The sequence below is a fragment of the Malaclemys terrapin genome, chromosome 1, assembly GCF_027887155.1.
Source record: "Malaclemys terrapin pileata isolate rMalTer1 chromosome 1, rMalTer1.hap1, whole genome shotgun sequence".
NCBI classification, from domain to species: Eukaryota; Metazoa; Chordata; order Testudines; family Emydidae; genus Malaclemys; species Malaclemys terrapin.
This window is the reverse complement of record NC_071505.1, coordinates 195,995,412-196,010,976: the sequence shown is the minus strand read 5'-3', so window position 1 is coordinate 196,010,976 and position 15,565 is coordinate 195,995,412. Positions and strand designations below refer to the sequence as shown.

The 15,565-nt window shown below is 43.5% G+C and overlaps 1 protein-coding gene across 1 annotated transcript in view; it reads right to left on the bottom strand.

The window, feature by feature from the left end:
• Nucleotides 1–7,619, bottom strand: part of LOC128835381 (mucin-17-like) — a 47,610-nt gene extending 39,991 nt beyond the window's left edge. The window contains exon 1 of the mRNA XM_054024862.1: nt 7,598–7,619. Coding sequence (XP_053880837.1) covers nt 7,598–7,619 — 22 coding nt within the window. The remainder of the gene's footprint in view (nt 1–7,597) is intronic.
• Between the last annotated feature and the right edge of the window lie 7,946 nt (nt 7,620–15,565).

The following is a 15,565-nucleotide window of genomic DNA, read 5'->3' as shown; positions in this document are numbered from 1 at the left end:
TTTCAAGCTTTTCTCCTCATAATAATGAGGGTTAGAATCTTATTTAGAAAAAAAAAGGCTGAAACTCACTTGTCTCCAGGAGCTGGGGCTTTAAGTATAATATCACAAGACTTGCTATAAAATCACAATACTTGGCAACACTGCACCTTACATTACAATTTGGCAGACCTAGACCACTAGTCTGGCTACTGTCATCACTGTTCAAAATAGAGCTGAGCAAGGGAAAAATTGGTTAATTTTGAACTGAACCTGAAAGTTTACATTTTTTCTTGCTGAAACAAAAACAAATTGTCATTTTGAAACAAAGGTTGAAACATCTCATTTTGACATTTTAAAAAAAAATATTTTTTTCAGCCCCAAATTATTCTGCAAAGTGGCAAATAATTTTGGTCCCCCCACCCCTCCAAAAAGACCCCAAATTTATTATTCACCAAAAAATTTCACCCAGCTCTAGTTCTAAGTTAAATATCGTTGCTTTAAAGTTTATATAAATAAAACTACAGGATTATTAATAAAGTCTTAGGACCTGACTGTCCCCTGCATTGCAGATTGTGTGCTCATTTACAGCCAAATTGAAATAGTGGCATTTTACACCCCTTTGGCACAGATGTAAGCAACAACACAGGATACAAGGTAGTGGAGAATCTGGCTCCTAGTCTTTATATTAGCTATTGTTAAATATATATAAATAAAAACAATTGCTTTTGTGTGCACAAAGAATGTCAAAATTTCTTCTCTGCCTTTGACCCACCCTCAAACTTACTAAGATCCCCTCCCCCCCGCACTCCCAAGTGACTGTATGGTGGAATAGAGGAAGCAATAAAACATGAATAAAAAAACTGCAAGACTCTTTTGTGGCTTGGTGATTACCCCCCTCCTGCCTGGAAGGGGTTAAAACAGCCCTGGCAGAGAGCTGCAGCTCTAAAAGCTGGGCTGATTGGGGCATGACCCAGCTGTGCCTACTTCCCCAATCAGGCCACAGCTGGCCTGTATAAAAAGACTGGGAGCTGAGTAGTCTCTTTCTGCTTTCAGAGGAAGAAGGGCCTGGCTGCAGGGAGCTTGAGACAGGGTACTTGAGTGGAGCAGGGATGGGGAAAGGCTGAGTAGCTGGGGAGCTCCAGCCTGGAAAACCCCAGGCTATGGCCTAGGGAGAAGGCCAAGGGGTACTGGTGGTTGCAGGGGGCAGCCCAGAGCTAGGCCAAGGCAGCAGGTCCAAACCCAACCTTGCTAATGAGTGGCCTATACTACAGTCTGCCCCAGGGAGTGGGGGTTAGTTGGTGGCTGGCAGTGGCCTTATCCTGAGGTGAGGTAGGGATAGTGGGTGGGGGGTTCCCTGGGGAGGGGAAACCCAGTGGAAAGGGGTTCTGCCTGAGGGCAGTCCCCCAGATAAGGGCACTGGGGTCTGGGAGGGACATAGGGCCAGAGGACAGGTGGATCACCAGCCTGCAGAGGGTGCTCTGACAGCTGGATTGAGCTAATTCCCAGAGTTACTAGCAGGAGGCGCCACAGGGGTGAGTCTGCTCCTCTACATCTTTCAAAATAAATTTGACTCGAGTCCCAGTTGCAAAGTACTCATTTATTCAAGTATTTCCCCCTGCTCTGTTTTGCAAGTCAAAAGTTATCCATTGAATTGGTAACTAACCCTCTGGGCATGTCAGGTATTTGCTCCTCAAGAATTATTACTTTGCCACCCTAGAAAGTAAATAATAATTAGACAGAACTCCCTTCTATCCTGTGTTTCCCTGTGTCATGAAATGTAAATATTAACGATTGAAGCGGACAATCATGTGTGAAAGTAGATTTCAACATCTCCTATAGCTCCTAAAATTTCTTTTTAGAGTGTAGCCAGTGTGGTTTCTACTGTGGCAAAGTAGTATAAATAATACAAAGTACACCAACTACTAGTGTCATATACTCATCTTGCTAAGTCTGCCCCGACTTGTAGTTGTGTGGAGTTTAGCCTATATGTCTATTATCTATCTTTAATATCTGTTAGGAGCATTCTTTCTAATAAACTAGCAATTTGATTCTGATTGTGTAAGTGTTTAGAAACAAAGTGCCAGATCCTCAGCTGGTATAAATCAGAGTACATCTATTTGAAGCCATATTGGAGTCTACCATAGCACAGGAAATATATTATGTTAGTGTTTTCAAATATAGCATAACATATCAAATCATTCCTACTGCACTTGGATATACTTTCTGATCCAATATACAGATTGAACTGTAGGATACAGCTTGCGTAGTCTTGTGTGTCACATTAGTAAGCAGTGAATAGTGGCAAAAAACTATTACTGGTGCTACATTAGATTATAAGATGTTTTAAAACATTCTCTAATAGAAGAAAATCATTTTTATGAAATGCCTCAATTTCTAAATATTATCTCAAAAATAATTGCTGTATAGGGACAGTGTAGCAGGGCTGGCTCTAGTTTTTTTTTGCCACCCCAAGTTTAAAAAAAAAAAAAAAAACCCTCAGAGAGCGAAGTGCAGAAGCTTGGCTTGCTGGTGCCTAGAGCCGGCCCTGCAGTGTAGGACAGCAGAAGTAGCATAATCCATGTTCTTCTACTGAAGTCTTACCAAAAGATTCTTTGGTGGGGGTGAAAAGACTGGCAAAGGTGTGCCATTCACATTTCTCATAGATGACAAAATAAGACCTAAGGCTAAATAAATCAATCTTCATGCAGTCCAGCCAGATAATGTGTTGTGCTGTTGATATGAAAGACTGTCAGATACTGTCTTTTCATCTATTTCTAATTTTCTACTGACTGCAGACTTTATGTACAGACTCAATACCTTGTTGAATACTGAGACACAATGCAAACTAAAAATATTTCCTAATAGGAAGTATTAAGCCGTTTGCAACCTTTTAGCCTGTTTCAGTTACTGAAATCTGTTTCAGTAGTCTTTATATTATATTCTTAATGTAGAACATTGCATAAAAACATATAACAATACATTTAGTCCAATTGAATATTGACTTACCCAGCAAAACACAGATAATGAAATGCCATAAATATTTCCAAGTCTCCATGATTACTTTTGGTCTCCTTTCTGTACTTGTCCCATTTGTGAAACTGACATTATGTATTGAAGGCTTTAGTATTATAAACAGGGTGAGGCTGTATGCATTGTTACGTTTCAACCTGAGGTAATTCCTCACACTCTCAGGAGCATAAGCTTGTTTTGCAATCCAGCCAGTCTAACAAAGTGTATTCACCTGAACCTGAACAGTTATAAATTCTAAATTGTTGTTCAAGTTGGTTGGTTGTTTGCTTGTGTTCTTTAATATTACAAAGTTAGAGACCGATCCAAAGCCAGCTGAAGTCAATGGAAAGACTCCCATTGAATTCAGTGGGCTTTGTATCAAGCTCTAAATTCTTTGTATTATTTGTGTGTTCATGTGGGGATTTGGTAAGTATGCTTTGATCAGTGGGAGGTCAGCTCCTGAATGGAGCTATGGCAGTTAAGGATCTGGCCCACAACATAATGTACATATTGTTTATCATCTAGAAAAGTTAGTCTTTTAAATAATACACCTCTACCTCGTCATAATGTGACCTGATATAACAGGAATTTGGCTATAATGCGGTAAAGCAGTGCTCCGGGGAGGGGCAGGGCTGCGCGCTCCGGCGGATCAAAGCAAGTTCAATATAATGCGGTTTCACCTATAACGCAGTAAGATTTTTTTGGCTCCCAAGGATAGCATTATATCGAGGTAGAGGTGTAATTAATTAAAACTCACATTATCGCAGCAAGTCAACAGAAGACAGAGCAATGGAACTCTGGCACCCTGACTCCCAGATTGTTACTCTAACCACTAGACAAAACTGTGTCCCAAAAATTCCAGTATTTTGAATTTGGCCTTAGATATTGATGAATTCAATCCAAGGCAAAATTTCTTCATTAAGAACTCTGTAATGGAGTAAAATTTCAAGCCATTCTACATTCAGAATACATTTCTCAGGCCTGATTCTTCACTGCCCAGCATTTTGTGTAAAGGGATTATAAAGCAGCTGTAAAATGCTTCCCAGTTAGAATTCTCTGATCACTCATACCCTGATGGTAGCATTGTGCACCTCTTTGAACATGGTGCAAGACAATGGAGAATCAAGCCCTTTATTTTTTGCTAAACTTGTCCCATTTTCCTTAGCAGCCCAGCCAGCTCCTTTTCACAGACGGTTGATGCTGGCTGATACCTCATTTTGAGTCAAATCCTCAGGCCCACTTCTAGGCCAAGTAGCTGGACACTGAGGCAGATGCAAGGGAATCTATAACCTCCCGTCCTGCACCGGCTGCAGAGTGGCTGCATGGAGACTAGCTCAGCAGCTTGCTGGTCTGATGGAAAGCCTAGGCCTTTGTGAAACTGCTGCCTCTACATTGTCTTCAGCTTCTAGTTTATGCTACATTTAATCATTTTAAAAACAGGCTTTCCAGGTCTGGAGGTGTGTGGTTAAAGGGTCTGATTAGATGATTTTCAGGGTAATATTTTTCAAACACACATCATCTCTGGGCGCTCCCCAGTCTATGGAGAGCACAGCTCTTGCTCTACCACTTAGACAGGCGCAGCATGTGCTCGCCTCCATTAGGGAGTGCAGAGGTGTGTCCTGCCTCCTCCCCACCTCTTCTGGAGACACCCGTAGTCCTGGCCCAGTAGAATGAGTGCAAGTGCTGTAGCGGTGGCTAAATCCTGTGTGAGTAGAATGGGGAGCCTCAGTCTGGCCCTTAGTTGATAACCTTTTATTCCTCCTTGCAGAATATCATTACACCACATCTTTTCTACAGCCTTGCCCCCCCCTTGTGCCAATTTATCTCATTTTTCACAATTACAATGGCTACTTCCTTCAACCCACAGGGTATGTCAGTATGGCAACTCCTGCATATGTACCTGACCTAGCATTAATCTAGCTAGCTCGGGGACCAGAGCAGTGAAGCCACGGCAGCACGGGCCACCTGAGTAATTACCCAATGTTCCAGGCGGGTTTGTACAAACCAAGATGAAACTGGTCATGGATCTAGTGCTCCGCTACCCAAGCTAGCTAGACCATTGTTTGTGGATGATTACATGAGCCACAATCACACCCTGTGATTACAGTATAGACATACCCTTAGGCACACTGATTAGTACTTGAGCTCTCAAGTGAATCCCAATCATTATGCTGGAAATACTTAAGGTGTAAGACACCCCACACTGTGAGTAAGGGTGGGAGAATCTATCCCTGTGCTGTTTGGAGATTTGCCTGTTTTTTCCATTGAGAACATCCTACATATGGATGTGATTAGGGATGCATGACTGAAGGAGGAAGAACTTTAACTATCTCCGATACTAGAAGTATTTGATGTTTAGAAACAAAAATATATTCACTCTGTATAGTCCTCTAGCAGACTTTTTTCTAAAATTAACTTCCATTTGTTCCACTCATTCTGATTTTACTGTGAGTGGTGACTATAATTGAGAACAAAGGATATTGAAATCAAATGCAATAAACAGTATTGTTGCCTCATGGCTGAGCAGTAACAAATGTTGAGGCCTTGAAGGGTCCTGCTGGATTCAGCAATTGGTGGTGCAGAGTCAGGGTATTTTCATAGTGCAATTTGTTTATTTACAAAATGTCAGCGGGCCCCCTTTCCTTGAACAGAGGTTGCACAGGCAACTTCATCTTGCAAAGCCTCAAAAAAGCACCACTAGCCTTTTACCAAGAGGAGAAGCCTTGAATCTCTCTCGGCTTCTCGCTACAATGCAACTCAGATTTAACTGCAAAAAATGTGCTTTCCTCTTCCTGCTCCAGTCCCTGCAGTTTACACCATAACCCAAACCACCTCACCTGGGGCCACACGGCCTTGAAAGGTGAGCCTTGTGCATCACCCTTCCTTTTGTGCAGCTGCTTTGCAACCCAATGGCACGTCAGAAGTTTAGCTGCCAGCCAAAGGAGCGTGCTTTGACCCACAAAGTACAGCTACACTTGGAGCTGGGAGGTGGGGTGATTCCCAGCTCGAGGAGACTAGCTTGATCAAAGCTAGTGCACTAAAAATAGAGTATGACTGTGCTTGCACAAATGGCAGGAGGGGCCAGCCATACCTAATACGTGCCTATGGTCTCAGACGGGTATGTACTTGGGGGGTGGCGTAGCCCTGCCTGCCACTCACACCACCACGGGTAGACTTCTATTTTTAGCACGCTAGCTCACTCCGAGCTAGCACAGGTGTATCTCCTCAAGCTGGAATAGATATCTTCCAGCTCTAGAGTAGACATACCCACAGTCTCCTTTAAAGACAGCCTGGAAGCTTACACTCAGTGACCCCTAGCCTGCAGGCTGTTAGAACCCTTTGCCATAGCCACATTTCTGGCGGTCTTTAATCAAGATGTCACAAACTTTTAATGAAAGTTAATCATTAACTAAACAGAAATGATCATTTAGACTGTTTTATTACTTTGTCTGATTTCCTGTTTAAATTACAGAGGTATTTGCATGGGAGACCTCTAACTTCTGTTTCATTTCTCAATATGTTTTAGATGCAAAACTGGCTCGGCCTTAAGCTACCCCAGTTATTTATCCCACAGATAAATACATCCGTCTTTCAAAGACAAGGTGGCATCACAAACTGCCCTTATCTTTTCCTAAAGCATGAAGTCCATTTTTCATGTCTACAGTAGTTTTTTTTTTTTTTTTTCCCATCTATGGCTTATATTTATGGTAGGTGAAGTCTCCCAGGAAATATTGTAAAACAAGTGGGCAGTGTCAAATGCGACCTCCTGTTATATCCATGAAACAGGTCCTGAAAAATCAGAAAAACAGTTCAGAAAGTTGAGCTGTCCAGTGCAAGGAAGTGGGGGAAATTCGTAGTAGCCTTCCTATTCCCAGGAGTGCAGAGTAGCTTTAAAATAGAGATGGTGGATGATCTGGGAGCAACTTCCTTGAATAATTTCACAAATTTTGGTAAAATTTTCAAAAAGAAAATTACCAATATTTGAATTTGGGGTTGCACTGCCCCACAAATGCCCAGCACCAGGCCTACCCATCACTTACCAGCCCTACCTTGACAGCAAAAATAGTGACTTGGCCCTTGTGCAGACCCTCCACACAAGTGTTAATTTCACCCTATTTGCCAGGCACTAGTCACAAATATGGCTGAACTGAATTTCACTTTCCCACTCAAGGGAAGATTTGTGAGTACTTTTTTCACATTATTAGCCCAGTGCCTGATATTGCAGCCTTGAAGCTTCAGCAACCTCTACGGTGCCTGTATCTCCTCTCCATACAGCTCAATGACAGGTGGATCAGCCTCATGAGAGATCAGTCTGCCCCACTACTCCCCTATCGCATATCTGCCCCAGCCACAACCTCCCACTCCCAGGCAACTGCAAGATAACAGTGCTTGCAGAGCTGTATGAGTCGCTATGCAGGGTGTGTGGATCCCCTGAATGGCCTCCCTACATCCTTCTCTGAGCAACAGAACTGAATAGTTCCCAGTGCAATCTGGAATCATCTGTACCCATTGAGGAGGGAGTAGGATTTGCCCCTGGAGGGCTCTCAGTTTTTAAATACATATTTTCTCGCCTACTCACAAGTCTTGAAAAGCTTACTATAAATTATACCCGTAAACTCAACAAACGTCATGTTGTAAGGTTTTGGGAAGAGCAATCGTTTGTGAATGCACAAGTGAAAGTTCAGACTTATGGGTATGAAAGGTATTTGGTAAACAAAGGAGCATACCAAGTTCAGAACATTTCAGAACCTATTAATTGTTAGGGGCTATAAAGCAGATGGTATAGGCATATTGTAGAGAAACTGAAGTCCTTTTTTATCTTTTCTGGGCTGGCAGATTTTGCCTCTAAGGTTGCAGCTAGCTTCTTGTTACTATAAAACCTGCTTTCCATTCTTTCACACAATTCCAGCTTACTGCACCAGAACCAAACTCGTCAACCTGAATTTCAGCATGCCACATTATCCCAGAGATGATGTTCCAACAAACTTGGAACAAAGCACACAAGATGATTGAGAGAGATGAGGGCTTCCAAAACTGACCTGTTGTTGACCTTTCAAAACTATTTTAATGTATTTTGGCTTGCTACACCCTCCTATAAACTCCAAATTTGATTTACGCTGCTGAGGTTTATGTATGCCTTTCACAAGAGAAGAGATTCTCGCTATAGCTATTTAGCATGAAAGGGGAAGATACAAGGACAAATATTATATGAGAGAGGGTGTGACAGATACTGCAACTGCATGCAAATATCTTTGGGCACCGTATTGTGTTACATTTATGCATACTGCAGGCCAGGGACTGTAGGAAACTTCAGGGAGGGGGGTTATTCAGCTCTTCCAGGAACCATAAACAGTAGGGGATAATTAAGGTGAATCACTTTGGTTGTATACACCTCCAGAAAGGTGCCAACCCTGGGGACGCTTGCATGTACTGGTTCAAAATGGGTTTTCAAGAGAGCAGTTGACAAAGAAAGGGCTTGTGGCTTAAAAAGGATGTGTTTAATTAAATAGACTTGGGGCCTTTGTTCTGATCCAACAAATGGACAGGACTTTTGGTCCAAGGAGGGTCCCAACCCGTGTGGAAGGGTTGGGAAGACTTTGGCCTACTAGGGCCCCATAAGACTGGTGGATGATGCCTGATGTTTCGTGTGGGTTTAAATATGTTTGTTTTTGTTTTCCTTTTAATGCTTTCCCCTTAAGAATAAATGTGCTTGCTTAGAAAGAGCTGTGTTGTAACTGGTACCTGCTGGCAATACACTATTAATACCTCTTCAAGAGAAAGCAAAGCACAGGTGCTGGCCTTCAGGCAGGCTGGATTGCTGGGGATATCACAGGATAAGGTAGGGGCTGTGCCACCTTAAAAAACCTGGACCAGGGTCCCTGTCCAGACAGGTGACAGCTGAAGACCTGAGACCTGGCTGGGCATGCCTGGAGTGGACCATTGGGAGAGATTACAGGTGCAGTTGCCCTGTGACAGAGGGAAAGGGGCAATACTGTATATAATTAAATCATTAAAATGGAGTCTGTATCACCTTGCGATGCTTGAAAGCTGTGGATACTACACTTTAATTCACACCTGCCTTGGAGTGCATGCAGTTAAAGGGTACATGCTTTCCAGGGCCTCAGCTTCTAAATTAAATCGAGGTAGGGAATATAACCTTCATACCTTGGAGAGAGATGCTAGTCTCTTCATAGTTTAAGTATACACTTGCTTTCAATGATAAGCCTGGTTCTGAGACACATGCACACCCCTTCCTTTCTTCCCTTTCTACCAGCAGCCAACCAGTCCCCCTGAAATTTCACCTACCTGTTGTTATTCAAGGAGAGAGTTTGTCAGTGTCCCTTTGGGGAAATCAGACATTGAGGGATGGGGGGCATTCACATTTTGAAGATTTCTTTAACTTTGTCCCAAGATATTTCCAAAATGACTTAGCCAAGAATTTCCAAATGCAGAGCGGTGCTTTCAATGAGGTGTTTTGTTGTTGCTCTTGCTGACGCTGCTGCTTCTTCTCCTTTTATTTAATGTGGGAGGAAAAGGGGAATTAGATAGAAACTGTACTTTCCACATACATCAGAGAGTCTGCATGGCCAATGTGTGTATTACGCTGGTGTAACAGATCAATATCTGGCCCTGTGGGCCCACGCTGTATATAGAGTAATACAAAAAAGAGTTCAACAATCAGCCCACTCATGCAAGTGCAGCTGTAAATTAAACAACAATTCCAGGTGAAAAATGTGATTAGCTGAGTTTTTGTAAAGTGTACGTTTACTTGGAATTTTCAAGCTTTCTAACCCTTCTTCCCTTTATGTCTCTTAAGTGTTTTGTGCTTAGGTTCTTTCATCCTTAAACTCAAGGCTAATGACATTTTTCACCTGGGATTATTGTTTATTTTACCACCACACCTATATAAGAATTACCCGATTGTTGAACTCTGCGTACGTTTCTTTGTTTAATGCCTAGGCCACGTTTTGATCTGTTACACCAATGTAAACCCAGATTAACTGCAATTAAGTCACTGGAGTTACTCCAGGATTACACTGGTGCATAGGAAATAAAAACCTGGTCCTGAGTGGGTTTTTTAGGCCTAAAAAAATCTATTAATACTGAGTGTTCTTCCTTGCCTTATGCTATGAGAGTACCTTTTAAATTTCGATATCTGTACGAGAGAGAATGCTGTCTTTCAAATTACATTTGTTTGATACTTTCCCATCTCCAGTAAATTCCATGCACGTCTAGATTCATTCCTGTGACGTCACATCAGCCAAGATAAGAGACTTGCACATATTTCCCACCACTCCTAACACTCTGAAAGCATTAAAAAAAATCTGTGTTCAAATGTACACTCATGCTTGGGTCCAGTGAGTGTCTCAACGGCTCCAGAATACAAAGTAATACATACTAGCCCAATGAATTAAACAGACATAAAGGAACAATGATCATACTAGCACTTGGTACTTACACAGCTCTTTACAAACACTAACTATTTAGGCCCAAATCCAGCTCCATTTGGGCACAGAGATAGCTCAGAGGAAGCTCATCACTCCTTATTCTTCTTATTCATCACACCATTGGAAGATAAGTATTATGATCCCCATCTTACACCTAGGGAAACTGAGGCTCGGAGACGTATAGTCACACACAGTGGGATTAAAACAAAAGAATTCCTGAGTCTCAGGTCCCTGGTCAATTGATTAAATCATGCTGCCTCTCTTGAAATGATCACTCACGATTAATTTATGATGTGATAGGCCACTTTTATACAAAACTAGATGTGTGCATTTCAGTAAATGAACAGGTCATTATAATCTACACCTTACTAACATAAAGCTTTAACACAGAGACTCGGTGCTTGGGACTGGCCCTTTGGTGGCTGAACATATATAAGTGATATAAAGCCACCTCTCAGGCTCACTGATCGCCAGGACACCGGATGATGTCTGGTCCTGAGAAGCGATTTACAGATGCCCCGGGGCAGTTCTAATCAGTCTTGCCAACCCTGCCTGTGCAAATATCATGAGTCAGGCCCTCCAAAATCATGACATGGGCTTAAAAATCATGTGACTTGTGAAAATAATAAATGACGGGTTCTTTTCATTTGCTTTCTGGATTTTGAGCCTTTAGGGTTCACGTTTGCCAGCCTTTTCCTGCAACCACAAGGACTAGAAACATTTTCCCCCTAAAACAGCTGAGAGTCTCACATAACAATGTGACTGGGGCTTTAAGAAAACAAATACAAGAAGATTCATTGTCAAATTTCAAGAGTTGATAACACTGTAACTCATGTTGCAAGTCAAGGGACATAAAATAGCTGTACCACAGTACACACCAGCCATACTACATCTCTGACCCACCCCTTCAGTCCCTATAGTCCCCCAGACACATACTCCTATGCTGGGAATAGGGCTGGACACACTAGCAGGGGATCCCCCTCCTATTTCCCCAGTGGCCATTTTTGCCCCCTTTACACCAGGCAAGGAAGCACCAGATAAGGGATGGAGAGTACTCGTATGGACAGACCATTTGCAAGATTATAAAGCAACCAGCCTAATGACTGTAAGACTACTAAATTCCAATAGCTAGTACAACATAAATACATGGTGAATCTGACAAATCATCATTCAGCAGTCTCAAACTGAGGGAAAATGGGTTTCTCAGAAAACAAACCTGTTTAAAACTGGCCACTAAAAACAAATTTCCCCTTTGTAGAAAGCTAATGAAGCATGCTGCTGGGTGCAGAGCCATGTAGATTGTGATGTGTGAGTTGCCTTTCACCATCTAAGATGAAAAGCAGCCCATTCTTTCCTAGCCAGACTTGTCCCGTATTCTCTTGGAGAGTGGAGATGGAGGAAAAAAACAAGCACAAAGAACCAAGTGAATCATAACAGCACAGTAGATAAATAGCCTGGGAGATAATTGACCTAAATCCACAGAGAGAGCGTACAATCTAACCCACAAAAACTACAGACACCAGTTTTAAATAGCCACTGCATCCATTTCCTGAAAACCTTTATTCTGAAAATCAGAAGAGTCTACTGAGTTTATCAACAGCGTAGTACGTAGAAAAGCTTCCTGAGCAAGGAGTCGGCCACATCTGGTGGGAGGCAGGGACGTCTGATCCACACCAATCGTTCGAGCCATGACAACCAGAACAGATCCTCCTCAGGGTGTCCCTATCAATACAGGCAGAAGGAGAGACAGGGCCGGCTCCAGGGTTTTGGCCGCCCCCAGCAGCCAAAAAAAAAAAAAAAAAAGCCGCGATCACGATCTGCAGCGGCAATTTGGCGGGAGGTCCTTCACTCCAAGCGGGAGTGAGGGACTGTCCGCCAAATTGCCGCCAAAAAGCTGGACGTGCCGCCTCTCTCCGGAGTGGCCGCCTCTCTCCGGAGCGGCCGCCCCAAGCACCTGCTTGCCAGGCTGGTGCCTGGAGCCGGCCCTGAGGAGAGATAAGAGACAATGTCCCTTCTGAAAAAAGTGGCTGATCCTACACCAAGAAACAGCCCCATAACATCCACTCCAGAAACCTGTCCACATATCCCACCAAGGGGGAAAAAAAATCAAAGCTAATAGCGGAGAGCAATTAAGAAATTAGCTATGGTATCTAGAATATCTAGCAAGCAAGACAAATCCAATTACTGCGTTTAACCACTGTACCCAGAGTATATTGCCAACACTAATATTTTCACATAATTACATAGAGCTAGCATTAATAAAGAAAGCAGTGCCAAGAAAGAGAGAGTTCTGTGCCCTGACGGGTTGCTGTGTGTCTTGCTGGGTAACAGGCAACTGGTGGCTAGTGTTCTTGGAGACAGGAGCAGAGCTGGTCTCTGCTCCGCTGGCACCAGCCACTCCCACCATTCCATCTCCTTCTTTGAAACCCCTTGAAATTATTTTTAATTACTCCAGAAGCATCTCTTTATTTCCCAGATTGGGCTTGGAACTCAAGAAAAGAAGACTGCCTGCCTTTATGGAGCACAAGTCTTAAAACATCCTGTCTGACACTATCAGAGCAGAGTAGCACAGAGGTAACATAAGGAGGCAGAGTGGTCTAGTGGATAGCACACTGAGCTAGGAACTCTGTGTTCCAGTCCTGGTCTACCACTCACCCTGCTGTGTGATGTTGGGCAAGTCTTTGTGCCTCTGTTTCTGCTCCCATCCTTCATCTGTTTTGTCTATTTAAAGTGTAGGCTTTTCAGGGAAGGGACTTGTCTTGTGTGTTTGCACAGCTCCTAGCACAATGGGGCCAGGGTCTCAGCTGTGGCCTATAGGTAAAACTGTAATATTAATGATGATAGTAATAATAATTACAGTGTCAAGTATCAGGGGGTAGCCGTTTTAGTCTGTATCTACAAAAACAACAAGGAGTCTGGTGGCACCTTAAAGACTAACAGATTTATTTGGGCATAAGCTTTTGTGGGTAAAAACCTCACTTCTTCGAATGCATAGAGTGAAAGTTACAGATGCAGGCATTATATACTGACACATGGAGAGCAGGGAGTTACTTCGCAAGTGGAGAACCAGTGTTGACAGGGCCAATTCAATCAGGGTGGATGTAGTCCACTCCCAACAATAAATGAGGAGGTGTCAATTCCAGGAGAGGAAAAGCTGCTTCTGTCATGAGCCAGCCACTCCCAGTCCCTATTCAAGCCCAGATTAATAGTGTTAAATTTGCAAATGAATTTTAGTTCTGCTGTTTCTCTTTGAAGTCTGTTTCTGAAGTTTTTTTGTTCAATGATAGTGACTTTTAAATCTGTAATAGAATGACCAGGGAGATTGAAGTGTTCACTTACTGGCTTATGTATGTTACCATTCCTGATGTCCGATTTGTGTCCATTTATTCTTTTGTGGAGGGACTGTCCGGTTTGGCCAATGTACATGGCAGAGGGGCATTGCTGGCACATGATGGCTTATATAACATTAGTGGATGTGCAGGTGAATGAGCCCTTGATGGTGTGGCTGATGTGGTTGGGTCCTCTGATGCTGTTGCCAGAGTAGATATGGGGACAGAGTAGGCAACGAGGTTTGTTACAGGGATTGGTTCCTGGGTTGGTGTTTCTGCGGTGTGGTGTGTAGTTGCTGGTGAGTATTTGCTTCAGGTTGGGGGGTTGTCTGTAAGCGAGGACTGGCCTGCCTCCCAAGGTCTGTGAGAGTGAGGGATCATTTTCCAGAATAGGTTGTAGATCGTGGATAATGCGCTGGAGAGGTTTTAGCTGGGGGCTGTATGTGATGGCCAGTGGTGTTCTGTTATTGTCCTTGTTGGGCCTGTCCTGTAGTAGGTGATTTCTGGGTACCCGTCTTGCTCTGTCAATCTGTTTCCTCACTTCCCCAGGTGGGTATTGTAGTTTTACGAATGCTTGATAAAGATATTGTAGGTGTTTGTCTCTGTCTGAGGGGTTGGAGCAAATTCGGTTGTATCTTAGGGCTTGGCTGTAGACAATGGATCGTGTGATGTGTCTTGGATGGAAGCTGGAGGCATATAGGTATGTATAGTGGTCAGTAGGTTTCCGGTATAGGGTGGTGTTTTTATGTGACCATCACTTATTTGCACTGTAGTGTTCAGGAAGGATCTCTTGTGTGGACTGGTCCAGGCTGAGGTTGATGGTGGGGTGGAAATTGTTGAAGTCCAGGTGGAATTCTTCAAGGGCCTCCTTTCCGTGGGTCCATATGATGAAGATGTCATCAATGTAGTGCAAGTAGAGGAGAGGCACTAGGGGACGAGAGCTGAGGAAGTGTTGTTCTAAGTCAGCCATAAAAATGTTGGCATACTGTGGGGCCATGCGGGTACCCATAGCAGTGCCACTGACTTGAAGGTATAAGTTGTCCCCAAATCTGAAGTGGTTGTGGGTGAGGACAAAGTCACAAAGCTCAGCCACCAGGCGTGCTGTGGCCTCATCAGGGATACTGTTCCTGACAGCTTGTAGTCCATCCTCATGTGGAATATTGGTGTAAAGTGCTTCTACATCCATGATGTCCAGGATGGTGTTTTCAGAAAGAACACCAATGCATTGTAGTTTCCTCAGGAAGTCGGTGGTGTCTCAAAGATAGCTAGGAGCGCTGGTAGCGTAGGGTCTGAGGAGAGAGTCCAAATAGCCAGATAATCCTGCTGTAAGAGTGCCAATGCCTGAGATGATGGGGCGTCCAGGGTTTCCGGGTTTATGGATCTTGGGTAGCAGATACAATACCCCTGGTCGGAGTTCTGGAGGTGTGTCCATGTAGATTTGTTCCGGTACTGTCGCTGGGAATTTCTTGAGCAGATGGTGTAGTTTCTTTTGGTATTCCTCAGTGGGATCAGAGGATAGTGGCCTGTAGAATGTGGTCTTGGAGAGTTGCCTGGCAGCCTCCTGTTCATAATCCGACCTGTTCATTATGACTACAGCACCTCCTTTGTCAGCCCCTTCGATGATAATGTCAGAGTTGTTTCTGAGGCTGTGGATGGCATTGCGTTCTGTACGGCTGAGATTATGGGACAAGTGATGTTGTTTGTCCACAATTTCAGCCTGTGCACGTCTGCGGAAGCACTCTATGTAGAGGTCCAGTCTGTCATTTCGACCATCAGGAGGAGTCCACGCAGAGTTCTTCT